The 21,632-nt window shown below is 51.7% G+C and overlaps 1 protein-coding gene across 2 annotated transcripts in view; it reads left to right on the top strand.

The window, feature by feature from the left end:
* ALS2 (alsin Rho guanine nucleotide exchange factor ALS2) overlaps positions 1 to 21,632 on the top strand; it is a 1,262,853-nt gene that overhangs the window by 628,068 nt on the left and 613,153 nt on the right. For both annotated transcript variants that reach the window (XM_085648975.1, XM_085648976.1), the window contains exon 16: positions 19,774 to 19,844. In XM_085648975.1, the coding sequence (XP_085505101.1) occupies positions 19,774 to 19,844 (71 nt within the window). The remainder of the gene's footprint in view (positions 1 to 19,773; positions 19,845 to 21,632) is intronic.

A 21,632-nucleotide genomic window follows, 5' to 3' on the forward strand; every position in this document is an offset into this window, starting at 1 on the left:
CAGCAGAGCCTGCATGTGCCACCTGGCATGATCCACCAGCAGGATGCAGGAGGCTATGAGGCCCAGCAGCCTCAGGATCATTCTGACCGAAACCCAGGATTGAGGCTGAAACATCGGTAACGTACCCCAAATATCCCAGACTCACTGCTCGGGAGGATAGGCCCGAAACTGTGCTGTGTCCAGAACTGCTCCGATGAAAAAGAGCTTCTGGGAAGGGTTCAGGTGCGACTTCGGCACGTTGACTATGAACCCCAGCGAATGCAGGCGGTCCGCTGTAGTCTTGAGGTGGGCGACAACAGCCTGGGGCGAGCCCGCCTTCAACAGCCAGTCGAGATAGGGGAAGACTGGAACCCCTGATCTGCGCAGATGAGCTGTGACCACCGCCATCACTTTCGTGAACACCCGAAGGGCGCTAGTAAGGTGAAAAGGGAGCACGGTAAACTGAAAGTGCTTGTGGCCTACCGTGAGCCGTAGGTAACGCCTGTAGACGGGGATGTGGAAATAGGCGTCCTGCAAGTCAACCGCTACCATCCAGTCTCTAGGGTCGAGGGCAGACAAGACCTGAGCCAACGTCAACATTTTGAATTTCTTCTTCCGGAGGAAGCGGTTGACGTTCCTGAGATCCAAGATAGGACGCAGGCCTTTGTTCTGCTTGGACACCAGGAAGTAGTGGGAGTAGCAGCCACGACCTACTTCCGGGGGCAGGAACTCGCTTCGATAGCCCCCTTGGCCAAGAAACTCGTAACTTCCTGATGGAGAAGGGCCAAGAGATCCTCCAACATGCGATGGAATTGGGGTGGCATGGCTGGAAGGGTAGTCTCGAAGGGTAGAGAGTAGCCCCTTCGGACTATCTACAAAACCCACCTGTTTGAGGTGATGTTGTGCCAGTAGGGAGGTGATGGCGGATCCTGCCGCCCACTGGCAACTGGTGGCCCTGAAAGGACAGACTATGTGGTTTTGGAGGCTGCTGCAGAAGGGGCGCTAGTGGACCGTATTCAAACGTAGCTCATTGTATCAGTCGGTTAGATTAATCAGTGGCACAGCGTGCCTGCAATTCTCCGGTGTCTGGCGCTCGGGGTTTCCAATGATACATCACTTTTAACTTCAGGAAAATCCTGTCGGGGCCTTGGCACTCAAGGCAGATTAATTGCCTTTGAATACTCTCTGGCCTTGCATGACTCAAGCTGGAAACCTGCGAATTGCAGGCACGCTGTGCCACTGATTAATCTAACCGACTGGTACGATAAGCTACGTTTTAATCAGGTCAACCATCCAGTTTACACAAGCTGCTATGCTGTCATTTAATATCAGGGTGGAACCTCTTTGAAGGCCACACACAGATTCTTTATTTAGATTATCGGAATATCGTCCAGGGGCTGAAACGGCGACGCTTAGTATCGAGTGTAAATGATCACCCAGAAAAATTGTGAATAACTAGATAAATTACTAGTTGGGTTGAATCATATTTAAAAATACCTCACACTGTGTTTAAATGTGTGTCTTGAATTTATGTTTATTTGTTATGTATATATTGTATCGTGATATGTAAATATATTCTTTTGTGTTCACTTCACGTCACCAATTTAAGTGTAATTGTATAGTGTATATCTGTGTGTGCATATATTTGTTCTATTCATATTTTTTCGATTACACAATTCATATCAATTTATTATAAAATCATATATAGACTCAGAAGTACATGAGCTTTCTTTTCTCTTTTGTGTTTGGACGTCATTTGGATATATATTTTTTCATTAAATGTTAGTCTCATCTTATTAGAGGGACCAAATTGTGTAAAAGATTTCACGCTTTCTGAAGCGATTAGGTGGCAGAACCACTGTTCCCTTAATTTTTTTTTGCAAACCTATTTTTATTGAGTTTAAATCGTAGTACAGGAGTATATCATACGGCATCACATTTCACATACATTGAGTCAGAAACTTATACAGGCTAGTAAATCATGCCAACTGTCAAGGGGGGGGACAACCTGGTGCCTGTTAGCGCGCCCACCGCCGCCCTCCTGAGATCTAGTCACTTCACCCTTAGTAGTTCCGATGTCATCTCGTGGGGAGGGGACAACCCCACCAGCCATTGAGCCGTACAAGGAAACTAAGCTCGCCTACACAACTGAGGCATCAATAAAGTCGAAAAGGTTACATGCAATACAAAAGGGAGAACCCATAACAAAGGCAGCGTTTACAGTGATGTGTATGGTATGCTCCTACCCCCTGCCCACCCCAACCCCCCCCTCGAACTCCAGGAGCACCCCTCCAAGCCCCAATGGGCGCAGATATCCCCAAGTGTTCCCAGACGCCTCATCTTTGGGTCAGTGATAATGGGGGCTATGCTGTCTCGCCAGCGAGGCTGTCTACACTGCGCCGCCGCTTGCGCCATTGCTATCCTGCCTGGCCTCACCCGTGCAGTCTGTGGTACCCTCCCCCACCGAGCGCCGAAACTCAGCAAGCAACTGTTCCCAGCGGCCCGCCATGGGCTCCCTCCGCAGCCCCAGTGTATCCTCCCTGCGGATGGCCGTCCCCTCCGCCCTGGCCCATGCCTGAAACGATGAACTCCAGGCCCTCGCGTGCGGCGGGTCGGGTGCCTTCCATCTCCTGGTAATGAGGCGCTTCGCCACCACAAGCCCCAGGTCCAGGAATCTGGACACTACCTTGTCTTTGGGCGATCTGGTAAATTGGTGCAAGATGTGTTCGGGCCAGTCAAAGGGAACGCTGCGCCCCACACTCCCCTGCAGCTGCCCACTAACCGCCCTCCAATAGGCGTGAAGCACAGGGCAGCCCCATAGCATGTGTAGCAGCCCCGCCCCTAGCTCGCGGCACCGAGGGCAGAGCGCATCAGCGCGGTGGAAGTACCTATTAATCAGCTCAGGTGTGAGGTAGGCCCTGTGGACTATGAACAGCTGGATTTGACGAAACCGCAGATTGCGGGGGATACGCACTGGGCTCTTGAGCACCCTCTCCCACTCCCTGTCCGTCAGCGGCCTCCCCAGGTCCAGCTCCCACTTGCCACGGAGTGGGCCCAGATCAACCGCCGTGTGCTCTCGCAACGAGGCGGCGAACCAGCGGACCAAGTGCCCGCCCCTTCCCATGACATGCAGATATTGCATGGTTAGGTGTTGGGCAGGCTCTGTGGCCATGCTCCCCCATTTGGCGGTCAGGCTAGCCAGTAGCGAGCGGTGCAAGAGGAATCCGCCGGGTGGGAGCCCGTCCTCCGACACCAAGGTCTCGTACGGTGTCAGCTCACCATCCCGGTATAGGTCCCCCAGTTGTGCACGTCCGCCGCCCACCAGCCCGTCAGCACGGGGGCCGCGAGCACCCCCCCACCTCCAGGAGAACCCTCTAGGGGTATCGCCGGTGCATATGGCACTACTGCGCGCGTGAGATACAAGGCCCTCCTAAAGCACCTGTGCGCCACAGCTAGGAGGAGCGGCAGCGGTCCCGCCACCGCGGCCAAGGGGTGGAAAAGCCCTGTCACGCGCTCCAGCGAGTTGGGGGGAGCCTCCGTGGCTGTGTCATCCCTGCCCCTGTCGGCCAACCAGCGGGAGATCCATTGCAGCTGTGCCGCCAGGTAGTAATGCTCAAAGCAAGGCGCCGCCAGACCACCCCTGTCCGTCGGGAGGAAAAGCTTTGCTAGCGCTAACCTGTGCCTGGCGTTGCCCCAGACAAAATCCCGCAGCATCCGGTTGAGCCTGCCAAAAAAGGCGGGTGGGACGTACAGTGGCAGGTTGACAAAGTAGTACAGTAGACGAGGGAGCATGACCATTTTGGCGAGCGCCACCCTGCCCGTGGTTGTTAGCGGGAGCGTGTTCCAAAAGGCCACCTGCGACCCAAGCGCCGTGACCGCCCTCCCCAAGTTGCCATCAAACAAGTCAGTTGGGCATCGATAAATGTGTATCCCCAGGTATCGAAAGGTGCCGCCCCTCCACTGCACCGGTGTGCCATTCAGGCTGTAACCCGGGTCCGCAGTCTCCTCGCTGAAAGCGTACAGACAAGATTTACCTGCGTTCACGCGAAGCCCCGAAACAGTGGCAAAGGACTGCAACAATGGGGCCAGCCGCTCCGGCATACTACCTACGTCTCTAACGTACACCAGCAGGTCGTCCGCGTAAAGCGACACCTGATGAACCGCGTCTCCCAGTGGTATACCATCGCCCAGGGCCATCCGCAGAGCCTCCGCCAGGGGCTCCATCGCCAGGGCGAACAGCAGCGGGGACAAGGGACATCCCTGTCGGGTGCCCCGGCCCACCGGCACCGCCTCCGAGACATGGGGGCCCAACCGAACACAGACCGTGGGGTTCCTGTAGAGTAGGTCAACCATCCGGAGGAAGTCCCCATCCAGTCCGTACTGCAACAGCACCGTGGACAGATATCCCCACTCCAAGCAATCAACGCCTTCTCCAAGTCGAGGAGGAGGAACCCCGCTCTGGGCCACCTGTGCACTGCCTCACCGGCCACCCTAAAGTATCGTCTGAGATTGAGCGACATGGACCTCGCGGGGACAAACCCGTTCTGGTCAGAGTGCACCAGGTGCGGGACCACCGGTGCTAACCGATCCGCTAGGGCCTTCGCCAGTATTTTGTAGTCGACGTTGAGCATCGCCAAAGGGCGGTAGGAGCCCAGGGCCGTGGGGTCGCGGTCCGGCTTAGGTAGGGAGACCAGGAACGCCTCCCGCATGGAGGGTGGGAGCGACCCCTCTTCCAGCGACTTGCTGTAAAGCTCGCGCAGCAGCGGCACCAGGGTCTCGCGGTAGGCCTTATAGTACTCCGCAGGCAATCCGTCCGGCCCCGGGGTTTTGCCCGTCGCCAATGATTGGATCGCCTCCCCGATTTCCTCTAGGGAAAGGGGGCCACTGAGTGCCGCGTTATGCTCCCTGGTAGCCGCAGGTAGGTGAATGGAAGCGAGGAACTCCCCAAGAAGGTGCCGGGAGCCCGTCCCCTGAGCCGCGTACAAGCGTTTGTAGTGGCCTACGAAGGCCCTATGTATTTCACGCTGTGTGTGTACCATCACTCCGTCCTCCCCACAGATTGCTCCGATCGTGGTCCTGCGATCCTCCTGCCGGATTAACCAGGCCAGCAGGCGGCCCGCCCTATCCGCCCTGGCATGCGTTCTGGCGGTGTGCGCCGCATAATTGTGGCAGCGGAGCCGCTCCAGGAGCTCCGCGTGTTGCCCGCGGAGATCCTCCAGGCTGCGTGAGTGCCTGCCCCCTCCTTCTCCTTCCCTCTCATATTGCAGGAGGTCGTTTTCGAGGCGCGCCAGGGAGTCCGAGAGGGCCTTTCGTATGTTCCACTGGGTCCCCAGGCAGTGCCCTCGAATGGCCACCTTGTGGGCGTCCCACTCCACCAAGGCACTGCTCGCCGTCCCCTCGTTGGCGTCAAAATAGGCCAGGACAGCCGTACCAAGGGAGGAACGGAACTCCGGGTCCTCCAGAGCGCTCGGCTGAAGTCGCCAGGTGGGCACCGGCGAGCGGTCCGCCACCCAGCAAATCCGAAGCCATAAGGGGTTGTGGTCGGAATGCGTCCGCCCCAGATATTCCGACTGTTCGATAAGCGGGAGCAACGATTGGGTCCCCACTATCCTATCCAGTCGTACATGGAGATCATGGACCGCCGAGTAGTAGGAATATAGCCGGTCCGTCGGGTGAAGTGTACGCCACAAGTCCTGCAGCGACCAGTGCGTGAGCCAATCTCCCAGCGCCCGGGCGTTAGATTCCACCTCCGTGGCACGGAGGGGTGGGAAGGATCTGTCCAACTGGACATCCAGTACCATGTTAAAATCCCCTCCCAGCAGCCAGGAGAGCCCAGCATAAGGATGTAGGAGCTGCGTCAATCGCGCCAAAAAAGAGGCCTGGTCCACGTTGGGCGCATACAGCGAGCCCAGCAACAGCTCTTGGCCGTTCAGCTTCCCCCTCACTAAGGTGTACCTCCCCTCCCGGTCCACTACCACCTCCGTGCAGACGAAAGGAACACCTGCTCGCACCCAGATGAGCGTACCCCGCGCGTGCGCCGAATAAACAGTGCCGTACGTGTGTCCCCTCCAGCGCCTGGAGAGCCTGCCCAGTTCCGTCGAGGACATGTGCGTCTCCTGTAGGAGGGCAATCCCGACTGAGTGTCGCTGCAGATAGGAGAAGATGGCGTAGCGCTTGGACGGTGTGTGCATGCCCCGTATGTTCCAGGTCATAATGTTAGTGTGCGCCATTACAAGTCCAGATGAGCAAGCCGGGCTGGGGCCAGGGCGCCCGCACCAGGGAAAGGGGGGGGCCACAGTCAGGGGGGAGCATGTTAACGCGCTGCCAAGTAAACAGTAGAACCAGTATGAACAGTGTAACAAACAGGGCGTATTCCCAACAGGGCATCCGTCCAAACCTCAGTAACGCCAAGTAATATTAGGCTATTGCAGTGTGATAACAAATGGGGTTTGTGCAATCATAGCAACCTTCGGAACCAGTACCCCTCCCCCATCCCAACAGCGGGAGGCTTCCACAGATGCAATATTAGGTGACGTACGCCTCACCCAACCCGCCCCCGCAGGGCCAGGCGCTCCCAGTTCTGGGCCCTCTGCCCCCCAAGTGGGTCCAGGGTCCCGGATCCATCCAGTACAGCTCCAAGGCCGTCGCGCGACCCCAGTTCAGTGCCCGCAGCTGTTGTCTAACCTTCGGCATCCCGACATCTGGTCACGCAATCAGGTCCGCCGTCTGCGGGGTCACCACCGGCAGGAGCAAGTCCTCCGAGACCACTGTGGACGGGGACGACGCCCCACTCGCTCCCGCCCCGCTGGGTGTGCAGGCGCCCATGCGGTCACTGGCGGGCGGCGTCCCAAGCGTCGCCAACGCCCCCCGCCGCTCCATCCGGATCCTCTCCGGGCTAGGTGCCACCGGTCCCAGCCGCGCCGGCCGCCGCGCCCCTCGGCGCCCTCGTCTTCTAGATCGCCTCCCCGGGCGGCCGTCGACCTCCGAACCAGCAGGCCTCGCCCCCGTCCACTGTCCCGACTCGTCCAGCCAGTCCCACACGTCCTTCGGGGAGTCGAAGAAGCGGGCCCCTTCTTTTGCCACCACTCGCAGGCGGGCCGGGAACAGCAGGGAGTAAGGCAGAGCCAACTCCCGCAGCTGGCGCTTCACCGCCATGTAGTTGCTTCGTCGCCGCTAGACGGCTGCGGTGTAGTCGGGAAAGAGCATAACTCAGCTACTGCCCACGGTCAGGTCACCAGTTCTTCGAGTTTCGCTGAGGATCGCGTCCCTGTCCCGGTAGTTGAGGAGCTTGAATAGGAACGGTCGGGCCGGGCCCCCGGCTGAGGTCTCTGCGCTGGCACCCTGTGCGCCCTTTCCACCACGAAGTGCTGAGATAACACCCCCTGGGGCAGGAGGCCCCTCAGCCAGGTCTCCACGTACTGCTCTGGGTGCTTACCCTCCACTCCCTCCGGGAGACCCACTGCGCGGATGTTGTTGCGCCTCGAGCGTCCTTCCGCATCATCAACCCTGTCTTCGAGCGCATGGACCCGGTCCAGTACATCCTGCAGCGCCGCGCCATGGCTCCGCACAGTAGGTTGTAGTTCTTGGAGCGTCTGACCATGCGACTCCACTTTCTCGGCCAGTTTGCGGTGGTCAGCATGGAGGAGGGTGAAATCAGACGTGACCTTGTCCATCCTCGTTTCCAGGGACGCCCGCGTCTGATCCAGGGTGGCGCCGAGCCTCTCCACTGCCGCCAGCATGGTATCCATTTTGGTCGAGAGGGCCGCCGCTTGCGACTCCGCGTCCCCCCCCCCGGCCGGCTCTGCGCGGGGTCCGCAGTCCCAGCCCGCTGCTGACCCTGCTGCGTCTTGTCTCGTAGTCGGCCCATCGCGTACTGTTGGGCGGTCGGCATTCACAGGTCGTTGCCAGGCGCCGTGTACTCGACCCGTCGCGGGCCCTCCAATCCACGCCGGCTCCCCGCTCCACTCTGTCACCCCGCCCCTACTCGGACCCCGAGGTCAAGCTGCCGGGCCGAAGTCTGTAGGGGGGGGAGGATCGGGGGCCCTCCACAATCCGCAACGGCAACCGGCCCCAGGAGGATGGGCCCAACCGGCAGTAGTCCCCCAGTTCCCTTCAGGGCTCCGCACCACCGCGCCCCCTCACCAATGCTCCAGTTAGCCGGCGGTCAGTCTAGGCCCATGCTGGCCCTGCTAGATGCACCCAGGCGCTGCAGCCTCCGCCAGCCAGCACCACATCCGGGGCAGCGTCCAGTGCCCCGGGTGAGGGCGTCTCGCCTCTTCAATGTGCTGCTCCAGGCGGCCCCCTCAATGGCTAACGCGCCGTCCTCCGCCGCGGCCACTCGCAGTGCGGCGCCTCGCAGATAAGGGCGTCAGCCCCAGGCCTCAGAGCCCGCTCCACTGCCTCCGGGCTCTCCCGCGCAGCAACTGTCCTCTCCCGGCCGCCCCAGTACAGGCTCCGCCGCACAGGCCACTCCAGCTCGGGGTCCTCCGCCACACGCAGCTCACTCCCATGCACTCCGGACTCCGGACTCACCGCTGCAGGCCCCCGGCACAGCCCTTCACGCCTCGCCACTCGGGTCCACTGGCTCCCCTGGTCTCCAGTCTTGCCGGATGGTCGCCGTTCCTCAGTCCTCCACCGCTCTCCGCGATGTGTGGCGATCTCGCGGCCTGCAGGGCCTGGACGCCACGCTCCGCTCCACGTCTCCGCAGCTCCGCAGCACCCGTCAGGGCTCCCACCAGTCTGCGACCGCCAGAGACAGCAGCTCCCAGCCGCCGAGGCACCACAGCCGCCAGGGGAACAACCTCGCTGTCAGCGCCGTCTCCCGCTCCGTCTCTCGGCAGCAGGCCCCGCCTCACAGGCCGCCGCGCGCCTCCTCGCCGCACAAGCTCCGCTGGGCCACAGCGCCCTTCAGTCACCGCTCGCGGGGCCACACCAGCTGCTCCGCACTGCCCCACATCGGGTCCGCATCCAGCGACCACGATCTGCCCCCTCCTCAGGATGATCGGCAGGATGTCCGGGAGGTAACGGTCGGAGCCTCAGTCGCTCGCGTCCGCCATGTTGCCCGGCTGGCCACGCCCGAACCACTGTTCCCTTAATGTGTGTAATGCAGCCTGGCTGTAAAAATTGTCATTGAGTTTACGGGATCTTCTCTGTGTACTGTGTGGCTTACCTTCTTCAGTGATGGACTGGAACATGATACTCATTTTTTTAATGCGTTGCGCTCGCACTGTCAGGCACTAGAGTTGCCACACAAGTTGGGAATCTTCTCCTGCTTGTTAAGTAACACCTGTATTGCTTGTCTTCTCTTGTCATTCACATTTGTGATCTTTATTCTTAAAGGAGTCGTTTGAGAACCAACCCAAAGATACTCATGTATTCACCACATGAGAACACTGCTTGTTTTACTATTTCACTCATAGATCACTGGTTACAACTGGAGTGGACCAGTACTGGCCAAAAAGTAAATGTCATAGTTAGGTTGTCTTTGTATCATTATACTTTACTTCTAATGTCTCCCAACCATAGCCTGAGTGGGGAATATTTGGTGAACTGCCCTATGCATACCTGCCAACTCACACAGTACCACTGTGTTCCACACGAAATCTGACCCCATCACACGGTCTCCCGGTGAGGAGCCGATATCACATGGTGGCTGGGAAAACGAACTGAACACCACTGTAAATAGTGGGTTTCCAGCTCGTTTGTCGAGGCATGGAACTTTAGATGTCTATTAAGGGGTGTGAAAACACCCCAGGACATCAGCGCCAGCCTCAGCAATCATTTCTTTTTTGGGCGGAGAAGGGAGTTAGGGGGCAGGGTGTGGTTTAAAAGGACCTCATAGGTACTTCTTGGCACGAGGCCCCTCCCCCTCCTCACACTGTGACATTGTTCTTCAAGTTACCAGGTATGCCTATGAATGTGTGTTGATATTATATGCCAAACTTCACTGTGAAGCAGCGGCATGCTGGGGAGCCAGTAATACAAATTTTATCCTAACATCCATCAAAAGTGGATGCTACAAGCAGCCGGGGCAAGGGGTCCCTGACTACATATGCGCTGCGTAGAAGTACCTATAACTGGCCAGTTCACTTTCACATGGAAGGCGAGGAGGGAGGAGCTGCAGCACAGAAGGTAATACCAATAAGTAGAAGTGGCCCTAAACAGCATGGTTTAACCCTGAAGCCTCATGCAGCTGAATAACCGGGCATTAGACCAATAAGGTTAACATTCAGTGTGCCACTCCACCATAGTTAAATGACCTTATTCTATGTCCTCACGCAACTCTGCATCTTGAAGTAATCCTTGAGATACCCTCCGTGTGTGTGTGCAGGGCACGAGTGAGTGGACGGCGTCCACCCACTTTTTTCATAGGGTGGACGCCGTCGTCCCTGCCAAGAAGTTGGGACCCAATGAAAAAGATGCTGAATTCGTCCCAGTGTCATTTCCATACATCGGGACACTTTCAGCAGCGCCTGCACGTTGTTGTCTGCTTTCGATCCACAACAACGTGCAGGTGGGGAGGGGCCTCCTTATTTCTGATCCTGCTGGGCCCATAACAAAGGCCGAATCAAAGGGGTCATCAGGCCTCCTTTTGTTTGAGTCTCCTGGCTAGCAGCAGTCAGGAGCCTCACACCTAGAAGCAAATGCAGCAGAGGGGAAACAAAGGCTCACTTCTTTTTAACACATCACACATACTTAAGAGAGGCAGCTTTTCACTTTGTTCAGGCTTTGTTTAGGAGATATGCATGCACTGTAGAAACGTCAGATGTGTTGATCTTTCCCAGTATTTGCACAAAATAAATAGCATTTATATAGAGCTTACTACCCCTGAGGAGGCGTAATAATTTAAATATCACTATTTTTTCTTTTAAAGCACTATGGCTAAAGGAAGCTTTATGCTGACAAAAAGCAACATTGTTTTATGTATAGCGTACAAAAGTGTGAATCTTCTGCCTAAATCAGGGGGGTTTGCAAATATACTCGAAATGTGCTCAAAAGTACTCATGATACACCTGCTAAACATATATGTGAGGGCTTAAGATCTGATGTCAATCAATTCAATCAATTATAAACTTTATTCGATATGTAAAAAACAATATCACAAAAGTACACGTATATTAAAAGAAATGAAGTCGAATAATAAAATACCGTGAAGGCACATATAAAAACGTTAAAAACATATTCAGAAGAGTACAAATAGGCATAATTACAATAATTTAACAACCATCATGCAGTCATTTAAGTAAGAAATACACAACAAGCGTTGAATCTTGTGTCATCTAAGGTTGCATTGAAGCCCTCACTCTCACGATCACTTTTAGGTAAGAGGAAACAACAGCAATGGCTAAGGGATTGTCCAATGTTTTTAATTCATAATAGGCCGCTCTACAAGATTGTAATCCCCATGATTTAAGCAAGGGTTTCAGGTAGGTTGCCCTCGGCAATTGATAAAACCTACAAAACAAAATGCAATGGATGTTAGATTGTGTTGAGAGACCATCGCAAGGGCATTTCTCCAGGTTGCTGGACCAACAGTTTTGATTAGGGAATGTTAATAGTCTGAAGAAAGTGTCAGTGCGAAAACGAGTTACAAGCATGCGAATAAAAGGAGATGGTATTAAAATTAAATACTGCTGGGTCCCTTGTGTAGTGGTAGAATGTTGGTGATCAACTACCATGCTCTTATGTTTTTCAGATGACCATCGTGGGCTAATCAGGTGGCTTAGGGCTAGTCGTTTTAGTGTAACTCTAGATATTTTATTCAAAGTTGATGGATCAGAAAAAAATTCAGGATGCTCTAAGTCAAATGACAGGTTTCTTACATATTTCAACCACTTGATGTTATCAGCCTCGTTCAGGCTAAGGCAATCTGTGATGATTTCCCTATTTAGATTGGTCTCCTGGTTGGTCCAGACTTTATGCCATAGGATGATGGGGGAAGAATTTATGATGTCCGTGATGTATGTAAGACCAAGTTCATCATGTACCACGTATGTAGATGTACCGCGTGGGACAGCCAGGAGGTAACGTAAAAAAGAGTTCTCAGAGCGTTGAATATGGTCGGCATGCTCAATTCCCCAAATCCCAGATCCATAAATGCCAGTCGAAATGCACTTGGCCTTGTAGATCTGTAATAAGGGATTAATCGGACGTCCCCCTAGCTTTTTTGAGAAGTTAGTCAACGCACCTATAGCTTTAGAAAACGCAATTCCCCTAGCTTGGGCGGCAGCCAGCCAAGAGCCCCTCTTATCTAAGATAATGCCCAGATAGGGGAACCTATCAGTGCTTTCCAACTTTCTGCCGTTTAAAAAAATGGAGCGTTGTTTCTTTCTAATCCCTGAGCCACAAGACATGGTAAAGGTTTTGGAGGCGTTAACGTTTAAGCCTCTTTGTGACATAAAGTCGGTGAATTCTCCTACTGCCCTTTGTAGCCCCATACAAGTCTGTGACATGATTGCTGCATCGTATGCGTAGAGGAGTATCGGTATCAGTTTCCCGTTTATGGTGGGGTAGTCATGGTAAGTTTTATTAAGATGGTGACCAACAGAGTTTATATAGAGTGTAAAAAGTAAAGGGGCTAGTATACAGCACTGTCTTGCACCTCTCCGAATATAAAACTTATCAGAGGATTCTCCGCATCTACCATATCTAACGCGAGCTGATGCTCCCCTGTAGAGTTCCTTGATGAATGAAAGGATAGGGGGCTCTAGGCCGATCTCTGCGAGAGATTCCCAGAGCAGCTTATGATCAACGCAGTCGAACGCAGAACTGAGATCTACGAAAGTCACAAAGAGATTTCCCTTTTTAGCCTTAGTGTATTTGGCAATTATAAGGGCCACGTTCAAGCCTTGTTCAATAGTGCCTTTGCCATGTCTAAAGCCATATTGTAGATTGGAAATAATATTTCCCTCACTTATCCGGTCCTGGATTCTATTTAAAATGAGTCGAACAACGAAATTGGGCGGTAATTGGAGGGATTGTTCCTGTCACCTTTTTTAAAAATCGGCACTACAACCGCCTCAGGCCAGGTGGGAATGAAGCCCGTGACATTCAGGGAATTTAGGACGTTGGTAAGCAAGGGAGCCCACAGGTCCGGCTGTGATTTAAATACATCTATTGGTACGCAGTCCGGACCGGGAGCCTTCCCAGAGGGGCTTTCCTTCAATGCCACAAGTACCTCTTCACATTCGAAAAGGATGTCTAGAGGAAAAAGACTAGAAATGTTTGACTCTAGCTGAGGGTTGAGATGACTCTTCAATACACCCGCCGGTTCTTTGGGGTCTGATACATTATATAAGGTGCCAAAATGTCTAACCCAGGTTTCGGCAGGTATGGCTGAATCGATCTTGGGGGGCTGGGTGCACTGCAAGAAAGGGGCATTTACTGCATTCCAAAAGGCAGTATTGTCCCTTTTGTTGGAAGCCTGTAAGACTAGCCAGGCCTCTGTTTTCAACTGGTTTTTCCTAGCTAGTCGAGCTGCACGATAGTTTTGTCTAGCTTGCCGTATTTCTGTCTGGTATCTTGGGTTAGTATGTAGGGCCGTTTTTAAAAGTTTCAGAGCTTTAGTACAGGTCCTATTAAACCAGCCTTGGCTACACGGTAGAACTTTCCTTGGGGCCCGTGCGAGTAATCTTTTGATCTCCAGCGTGATTATAGAGAAGGAATGACTAATTGCCTGGGGGTTTTCTGTTGTTGAAAGACATGTCTGAATATGGGCATAGGTGTTTTTAACCAGTGATTGGAGGAAAACTATGGGGACTACTTTATCCCATTTTAAATGAAACCCAACTTATGTGGCGGGGTATGAGGAGGATTCTTCCTTACGTTGGAGATAACATATGGATTTAATTTCAAGGTCAGCACAATAGGGTAATGGTCACTGAGAGCAATATCGAGGGTCTCCCAGTTGAGTATAATCCCTGAATACCTAGAAGATAATAAGGTATGATCAATTGTAGAGTGGCAACCTCTCCCGTTATAAGTCGGTTTAAAACACTTCGGTGGGCAACACAACTCATTCGCATATGATAAGTTAAAATGAGATGTTAAACCATTTAATAAGTCCCCTAATTTAGTATGCGAAAAATGGGTAAGTGGGTCATCCCTGCCGATATCCAGGCCACAAGTGGCCTTGTTGCTCTGTGTGCACAGGGGGCAATTAAAATCCCCCACCCAGAAAAGCAGCATGTCTGTTTTGAGCTGATCCTCTATTTTTATTAAATCAGCCTTTAAGCTATTGAGGACCGATTCATAAAGGGGGCTTGGGATGTTATTATAAAAATTAACCAGGATGATGTTTTTAAAAGCTCCCCCTGTAAGGGCAATAATTTGATAATTTTCAGTCCAAGTAAAATTTACTTGTGTCAGCCCACATTCGACAGAAATATATGTCGAAAGCCCCCCCTTATTTCTGCCATGTGGGCTAGGAAAAGCTGGGGTATGTAAGGTCTTATACCCCAAAAGATGAAGCTCGTTAATGGACCAAGTTTCCTGTAGGCAGATAATACTATGACGAGACACAATTTGGACCCATACAGGATTGGTCAATTTGTCAAGAAGACCTGCCACATTCCAGGATAATAAACTGGCCCCCAGTGTGGACTTTTTTTTACAGGTATTACCATTCTTGGTGTCCTCCTGGATCTCATTAGTTTCCTGAGATAAAGGGGGGGTTAAAGAAAGCGAGATATCGCTAGATGGTTGTTGGATCAAAAGAGTGTTGGCTATTAATGGACCAGATGGTCTGTCAATTTCAAGAGTTGGAAGGAGACAATCACAGGCAGAGTTTAACTTTGTCTCTAGATTGCTAGGGTTCGTGGGGTTTATCTTCTGATTAACATAATCAGGGTCTAATATGGCTTGCGAAGGTCTCGTTTTGGGGGGGTCGCCAGCCTCATTCTCAAGGTTAGAAAGTCAGTCTAAGTCATCCAGACCGGAAAAAGTGGCAAATCGATTTGAAACAGGAAAATTAAGATGGTGGCCCTCTGTGTTATCCGTGTGTTGTAAATAGGGTTTTGGGGGGTTTGACAAAAGGGAGCGGGGATAAAAATAACTTAGGTCATGCGTCAAGATCCCCGCACCCCTTCTCACGGTGTACCAATCCACTATGTGGGGTAATACCCTGCGATCCCTGAAGTTGATGATAATAACATCTCCCTGAGTGTCCTTTGGTCTGGATCCCAACCAACCTAATCTTCTCACATGGAGTATTTCGCCGTCAATATCGGGGGGAAGTGGCCTATTTTGACTTAGCCAATATACTACCTTGTTTTTAAGTTCCTGATGTCTTTCTGTTTTGCCAGGGGCAAGTTCCGGGACGCCTGTAAGTATCACTACGTAAGGAGCTGCTTCCGGGGGTAGATCGATTTGATGAATCGTTCCCTTCCTATTATTCAAGGGTAACTGCATATTTGCACTATTGCGATGGGAGTCTACAGGCTTATAGGGTTGGTCGCCTCTTCTATCCCTTTCACAAGTAGTTCTCTCCTCTGTTGTAAGCGTGACAGCGTGTGTATTCTCCAAGCGGGCGGGTAGCAAGGCCTGACTGGCTGTTTGGTTGAGTGTGGGGGGCCCTACATCAGTGGTAAGGGTAGACTTTTTCAGCAAGCAAGTATTCAATTCCCTATTTAGTGCAATGTTTATAGCAGTTGAAGCTTCTAAGGACGTTAACTGGGCTGCAATGTTTTTGACCCTCTCCACTAAAGGCAGAAGTAGTGATTTTACTAAATGCTCTATGTCGCCCATTAGGTTGGAGGGAAACGAAGTTGGTGGCTGGGAACAGTCTTTTGGGGACTTCGCGGGTATTGAAGTCAGCGGAATGTGGGGTGCAACTTTGGAGGTCTCAGGGTGACTGTCTTTCCTCACTTTTTTCTGACGCAATCTTTTTTTAACTAAAGGCTCTGAGACGGTGGTTTTGTTTCTTACAGCCTTTCTCTTGTTGTTTTTGGCGGTTTTTGTTGGAATCGGATCCTCTGAAGAGATATCTAATGTTGATTGTGTGTTTAGGGTGTGTATGTTAATAGCCCTTGGTGTTTCAGATATGTCTGTTAAATCTTGCAGTTGCGGAGGGGAGCCAATGTCATGTGCGAGGTTGGTGCCCATGTTAGGCGTTGGGGGTGAAAGTACATGCTGTATGTGGCCTAAAGACGAGCGCTTATGGTACAAGGGGTCCAAAGACAAACGGCGCTCTGTAATAGCTATCTCTTGTTCCAGCACTGTGGCGGCCCTAGTAATAAAATGATTTAGTGTCCCCCTAACAGAACCCCCCCACCAAGAAATTCCTGGCTTTGCTAAGGCGAGAAGGCATAATGCAACTATGTTATCGATGCACTATCACCAAATACGCAATACACAAAAATAAGCAGCTACTAATGTGTAGCAAATAAAGATAAAAAGGTATTTACATGAAATAGGTCCAACCAGGTGTCCGCATAAATAGTCCAGAAGAAGCTCCCACAAGCGAATCTTTCAGAGACCTCTAGAACGAAGCTAAGGGGGGGTGGCCCAGCCCAGCCTCGATCGGCCTTGGACGGCCGTAGACGGTCCCGCCCTTGTCCCGGGCTTGTCCCGCCCGTGTCCCCGCGGGACGAGGGACCAAGCAAAGCCTTAAAGCGCCTCCTGGCGCGTGAAGATGATGAGGCGGCAGCGTCGCTGAGAGGAAGCTGCGGGGCTGCTGGGAGTTGTGGTCCCAGGCCAGCGGAGCCAAGCCCGGCCGGCACAGGACTTCGGAGGAAACAACGTCACGGCACCTCAGCGGAGCTCAGCCCAGCAACAAGCAGGTAACCCAGGCAGGAAAGAGACACCAGGGACTCAGCACCAAGCAAAGCCTTAAAGCGCCTCCTGGCGCGCGAAGATGACGAGGCGGCAGCGTCGCCTGAGAGGAAGCTGCGGGGCTGCTGGGAGTTGTGGTCCCAGGCCGGCGGAGCCAAGCCCGGCCGGCACAGGACTCGTGAGGAAACAACGTCTGTGCACCTCAGCGGAGCTCAGCCCAGCAACAAGCAGGTACCCCAGGCAGGAAAGAGACACCAGGGACTCAGCACCAAGCAAAGCCTTAAAGCGCCTCCTGGCGTGCGAAGATGACGAGGCGGCAGCGTCGCCTGAGAGGAAGCTGCGGGGCTGCTGGGAGTTGTGGTCCCAGGCCGACGGAACCAAGCCCAGCCGGCTCAGGACTCTGGAGGAAACAACGTCCGTGCACCTCAGCGGAGCTCAGCCCAGCAACAAGCAGGTACCCCAGGCAGGAAAGAGACACCAGGGACTCAGCACCAAGCAAAGCCTTAAAGCGCCTCCTGGCGCGCGAAGATGACGAGGCGGCAGCGTCGCCTGAGAGGAAGCTGCGGGGCTGCTGGGAGTTGTGGTCCCAGGCCGGCGGAGCCAAGCCCGGCCGGCACAGGACTCGTGAGGAAACAACGTCTGTGCACCTCAGCGGAGCTCAGCCCAGCAACAAGCAGGTACCCCAGGCAGGAAAGAGACACCAGGGACTCAGCACCAAGCAAAGCCTTAAAGCGCCTCCTGGCGTGCGAAGATGACGAGGCGGCAGCGTCGCCTGAGAGGAAGCTGCGGGGCTGCTGGGAGTTGTGGTCCCAGGCCGACGGAACCAAGCCCAGCCGGCTCAGGACTCTGGAGGAAACAACGTCCGTGCACCTCAGCGGAGCTCAGCCCAGCAACAAGCAGGTACCCCAGGCAGGAAAGAGACACCAGGGACTCAGCACCAAGCAAAGCCTTAAGGCGCCTCCTGGCGCGCGAAGATGACGAGGCGGCAGCGTCGCCTTAGAGGAAGCTGCGGGGCTGCTGGGAGTTGTGGTCCCAGGCCGGCGGAGCCAAGCCCGGCCGGCACAGGACTCGGGAGGAAACAACGTCCGTGCACCTCAGCGGAGCTCAGCCCAGCAACAAGCAGGTACCCCAGGCAGGAAAGAGCACGGAAGGTAATACCAATAAGTAGAAGTGGCCCTAAACAGCATGGTTTAACCCTGAAGCCTCATGCAGCTGAATAACCGGGCATTAGACCAATAAGGTTAACATTCAGTGTGCCACTCCACCATAGTGAAATGACCTTATTCTATGTCCTCACGCAACTCTGCATCTAGAAGTAATCCTTGAGATACCCTCCGTGTGTGTGTGCAGGGCACGAGTGGGTGGACGGCGTCCACCCACTTTTTTCATAGGGTGGACGGCGTCCACCCTGCCAAGAAGTTGGGACCCAATGAAAAAGATGCTGAATTCGTCCCAGTGTCATTTCCATACATCGGGACACTTTCAGCAGCGCCTGCACGTTGTTGTCTGCTTTCGATCCACAACAACGTGCAGGTGGGGAGGGGCCTCCTTATTTCTGATCCTGCTGGGCCCATAACAAAGGCCGAATCAAAGGGGTCATCAGGCCTCCTTTTGTTTGAGTCTCCTGGCTGGCAGCAGTCAGGAGCCTCACACCTAGAAGCAAATGCAGCAGAGGGGAAACAAAGGCTCACTTCTTTTTAACACATCACACATACTTAATAGAGGCAGCTTTTCACTTTGTTCAGGAGATATGCATGCACTGTAGAAACGTCAGATGTGTTGATCTTTCCCAGTATTTGCACAAAATAAATAGCATTTATATACGCTTACTGCCCCTGAGGAGGCGTAATAATTTAAATATCACTATTTTTTCTTTTAAAGCACTATGGCTAAAGGAAGCTTTACGCTGACAAAAAGCAACATTGTTTTATGTACAGCGTACAAAAGTGTGAATCTTCTGCCTAAATCAGGGGGGGTTTGCAAATATACTCGAAATGTGCTCAAAAGTACTCATGATACACCTGCTAAACATATATGTGAGGGCTTAAGATCTGATGTCACTTCTTGTGATGCCACTTCCTGTAATGTCACACACCGCAATGTCATGTGTCGTGATGTCACGCGCTGTGAAGCCACTTGCATACTGATTAACTAGGATAGTCCCCCACTTCTGTTTTTTAGGACTTGTGCCCTATGTGTGTGCTAATGGGGCTCTCTTCCCTGGGCCACTTTTAGTGCTGAAAGTGCTGACCCTTCCCTCTCACGCCAACTCCCTCCCTGCCTTTTGAGACAAGACGGTGACGCCTGCAGCTGCTGACCTTGCAGAACGGCAGAGTCCCTTATGAGCTCCAGCCGTGTGCATCTTCCCTGTTCCCATTATGTAGCACTGATGGTACATTCCAAGTTAGCTCAATTCCTCACATGAATTGTTCCATAGTGGTCTCAGCATTTCTGACGCATAGGTGATTCAGATATTGATTCTCGTTTATCAATACAGCTATACATAGAAAGTATCCAACTCCCAATGTTTTGTTTTTTTGGGGGAGTTTTAAATTGCGCGAACTCGACCCAAAGGTATTAGAGTGCTTTACATGAGCACTAGTTGCATTACGGATGGACACATTCATGTTGTTAGGCACAAGGAGATTAAGTGATGTGCCCTGAATCATAGGATGTTGATCGTTCCTGCCGATACTCCAACCCGGTTCTCAGCTTCAAGGTCGACCGCTGCAGCCATTAGGCCACTATTGCCTCGGTCGACCCTATTCTCTCAATCCATCCATTTTCAGAAGTACGATAAGCAATTTCCTGGTTATATAATTAAATCTAGGACACATGTAAACAGATTTCCTGATTTTAGGCTGTGCTCTTGCCTAGTATTATTTGGTAAACATTTACTGACAGACCTGTTGTGATGTTTGCATAACATTTTTCCAAGTGTGCGATATGAACTCTTCAATATGATAATTGTGCTGAGCCTCTGCTGCCAACTGAACAGTTTCTTCTCAATCTCTTTGTATCCAGTTCTCCACCCATCACATTTTCCCTCTCTCAACGCTCTGGGTAGAGCCTCTTTCTGAAGAAGTCAGCGGCGTGTGAGTACTGTTCATGATTGACATCTCACTTGTGGTATACATAGATAGATTATGCTTGTAAAGTCACTATTCAGCATCGCACAATTCAGCAGGATTTCACAGTAAGGGTGGCCTTGTCACTAAATGTCTAGTTCTCTGTCACAACTCTGAACTCTTGTCTTTTGACTTATCCCAGAGTAATCTCTAAAGGGATCCAAGACTTAGATGTTTGCAATGCATTGTAGATGGTCACCCCTACTAGATTTTTCGAATTATATACAATACCTGTACTTTCATGTATACGCTGCTGATTACCTTAACTTTGAATACGGGTATTTTGCAGCTTAATGAAGAAGATACTAAATTACAGAGTTTAGAAAAATTCAAAATGTTTTGCAACTTTTAAAAAAACCAATGTATACTAATATTGCACAATATTCATCTATTTTGGATGAAGGTAATCTAATGCAAAATCTGTGTAATTTATTAGATTACAAAATTAGTGCTGCATGTAAGCGGCTCAAACTTTTGTAGCATAAATTTGTATAGATTCATGTGATTTACAGTATTCAGCCAACCACTATGTGGTAGAGTTATGCATTTTATAGTAATCTAAGATAGACAGCAAGTCTTCAATGCACACACTTTTTAAAAGGCCAAAAGGCAGCTGTAAAAAGCAAATTATGTAAATGCATTCAAGGTACTGATCGTAATACACCTGTTGCAGGTACGTCATATATTCTAATTTGATATGGAATTTTGTTTGTACAATAGACCCGAGCTTCTGACACTTCTCCATACATATGCATTCACTTTTGAACTATCTGAATGACAATTCTGTATGTCACTACAAAGTAAGGGTATTAATTAGTGCTTCTTACAAAGATGGCTTTTATCCTAATTTGTTGAAGTGTTTGTGTTTTTTGAAATTTCAATAATGTTGTGAAAATTACAAAGTGTGCTCAAAGTGGTAGGTGGGGGAAATACAACTGAAACTCAGTTATCATACTTGTTATCCTATTTTGTTAGAAGGTGACAGCCTTACAACTACTTTGCAAGCCCTTCGCCAGCTAAATTACTAATTTTCCTGGCACAAATGTTAATCCTCTGTTTTATAATTAGCCTATAGAGCTGCATCTGCTTCTGCAATAGTTTCTTGTGTTATTTGTGTCTTGTAATTGTGCAGGCCAATGGGATGACTTTGTTTTAATGTTTGACACAAGGCTCCTGCACACATTTTTGGGACCAGTGCTAATCAAAAGCCTTTAATCGAGATAGAATGTGTACTAACAGCACCCAATGTACCACCTTGACTAGCCTTGAGTTGTTGCCTTTAGTTTTACTCTGATCTAGTTTCCTGTTTTTCTGTTAGTGAGGAACCCTTTAAATTCTGCCTGTGGATTCCTCACCTTTTGAATTACCCCAATGCGCATAATTCCATGGAAACTATTCTTCTTAGCTCTCCCATGTCGACGAGGATGTCACAATGAAACAGCTCCACACGCAACTCCGTGTGATGTCATTGGAGCCATAAGAAGACCTTGTCGGCGTGCTGACGTCAGTTCCCTCTTTTGTAATGTTTTTTCCCAGGCTTTCCATTACTGGGAGTTTCTTTGTTGCTGTTGTCGGGACTTTGTAGCTGTCGAAGATGACTACTCCAAGGAAGTCAGGTTTCAAGCAATGCAAAGAGTGAGGGGGGCAGTTGTCCATCACTGACCCCCATGAAGACTGTTTATGGTGCCTATTGTCGGATCATGACATCGGGACATGCACTTCGTGCAAGCGCATGAATCCGAAGGCACTGAAGGA

Source organism: Triturus cristatus, chromosome 3_2 (genome assembly GCF_964204655.1).
Source record: "Triturus cristatus chromosome 3_2, aTriCri1.1, whole genome shotgun sequence".
In the NCBI taxonomy this organism is placed as follows: Eukaryota; Metazoa; Chordata; class Amphibia; order Caudata; family Salamandridae; genus Triturus; species Triturus cristatus.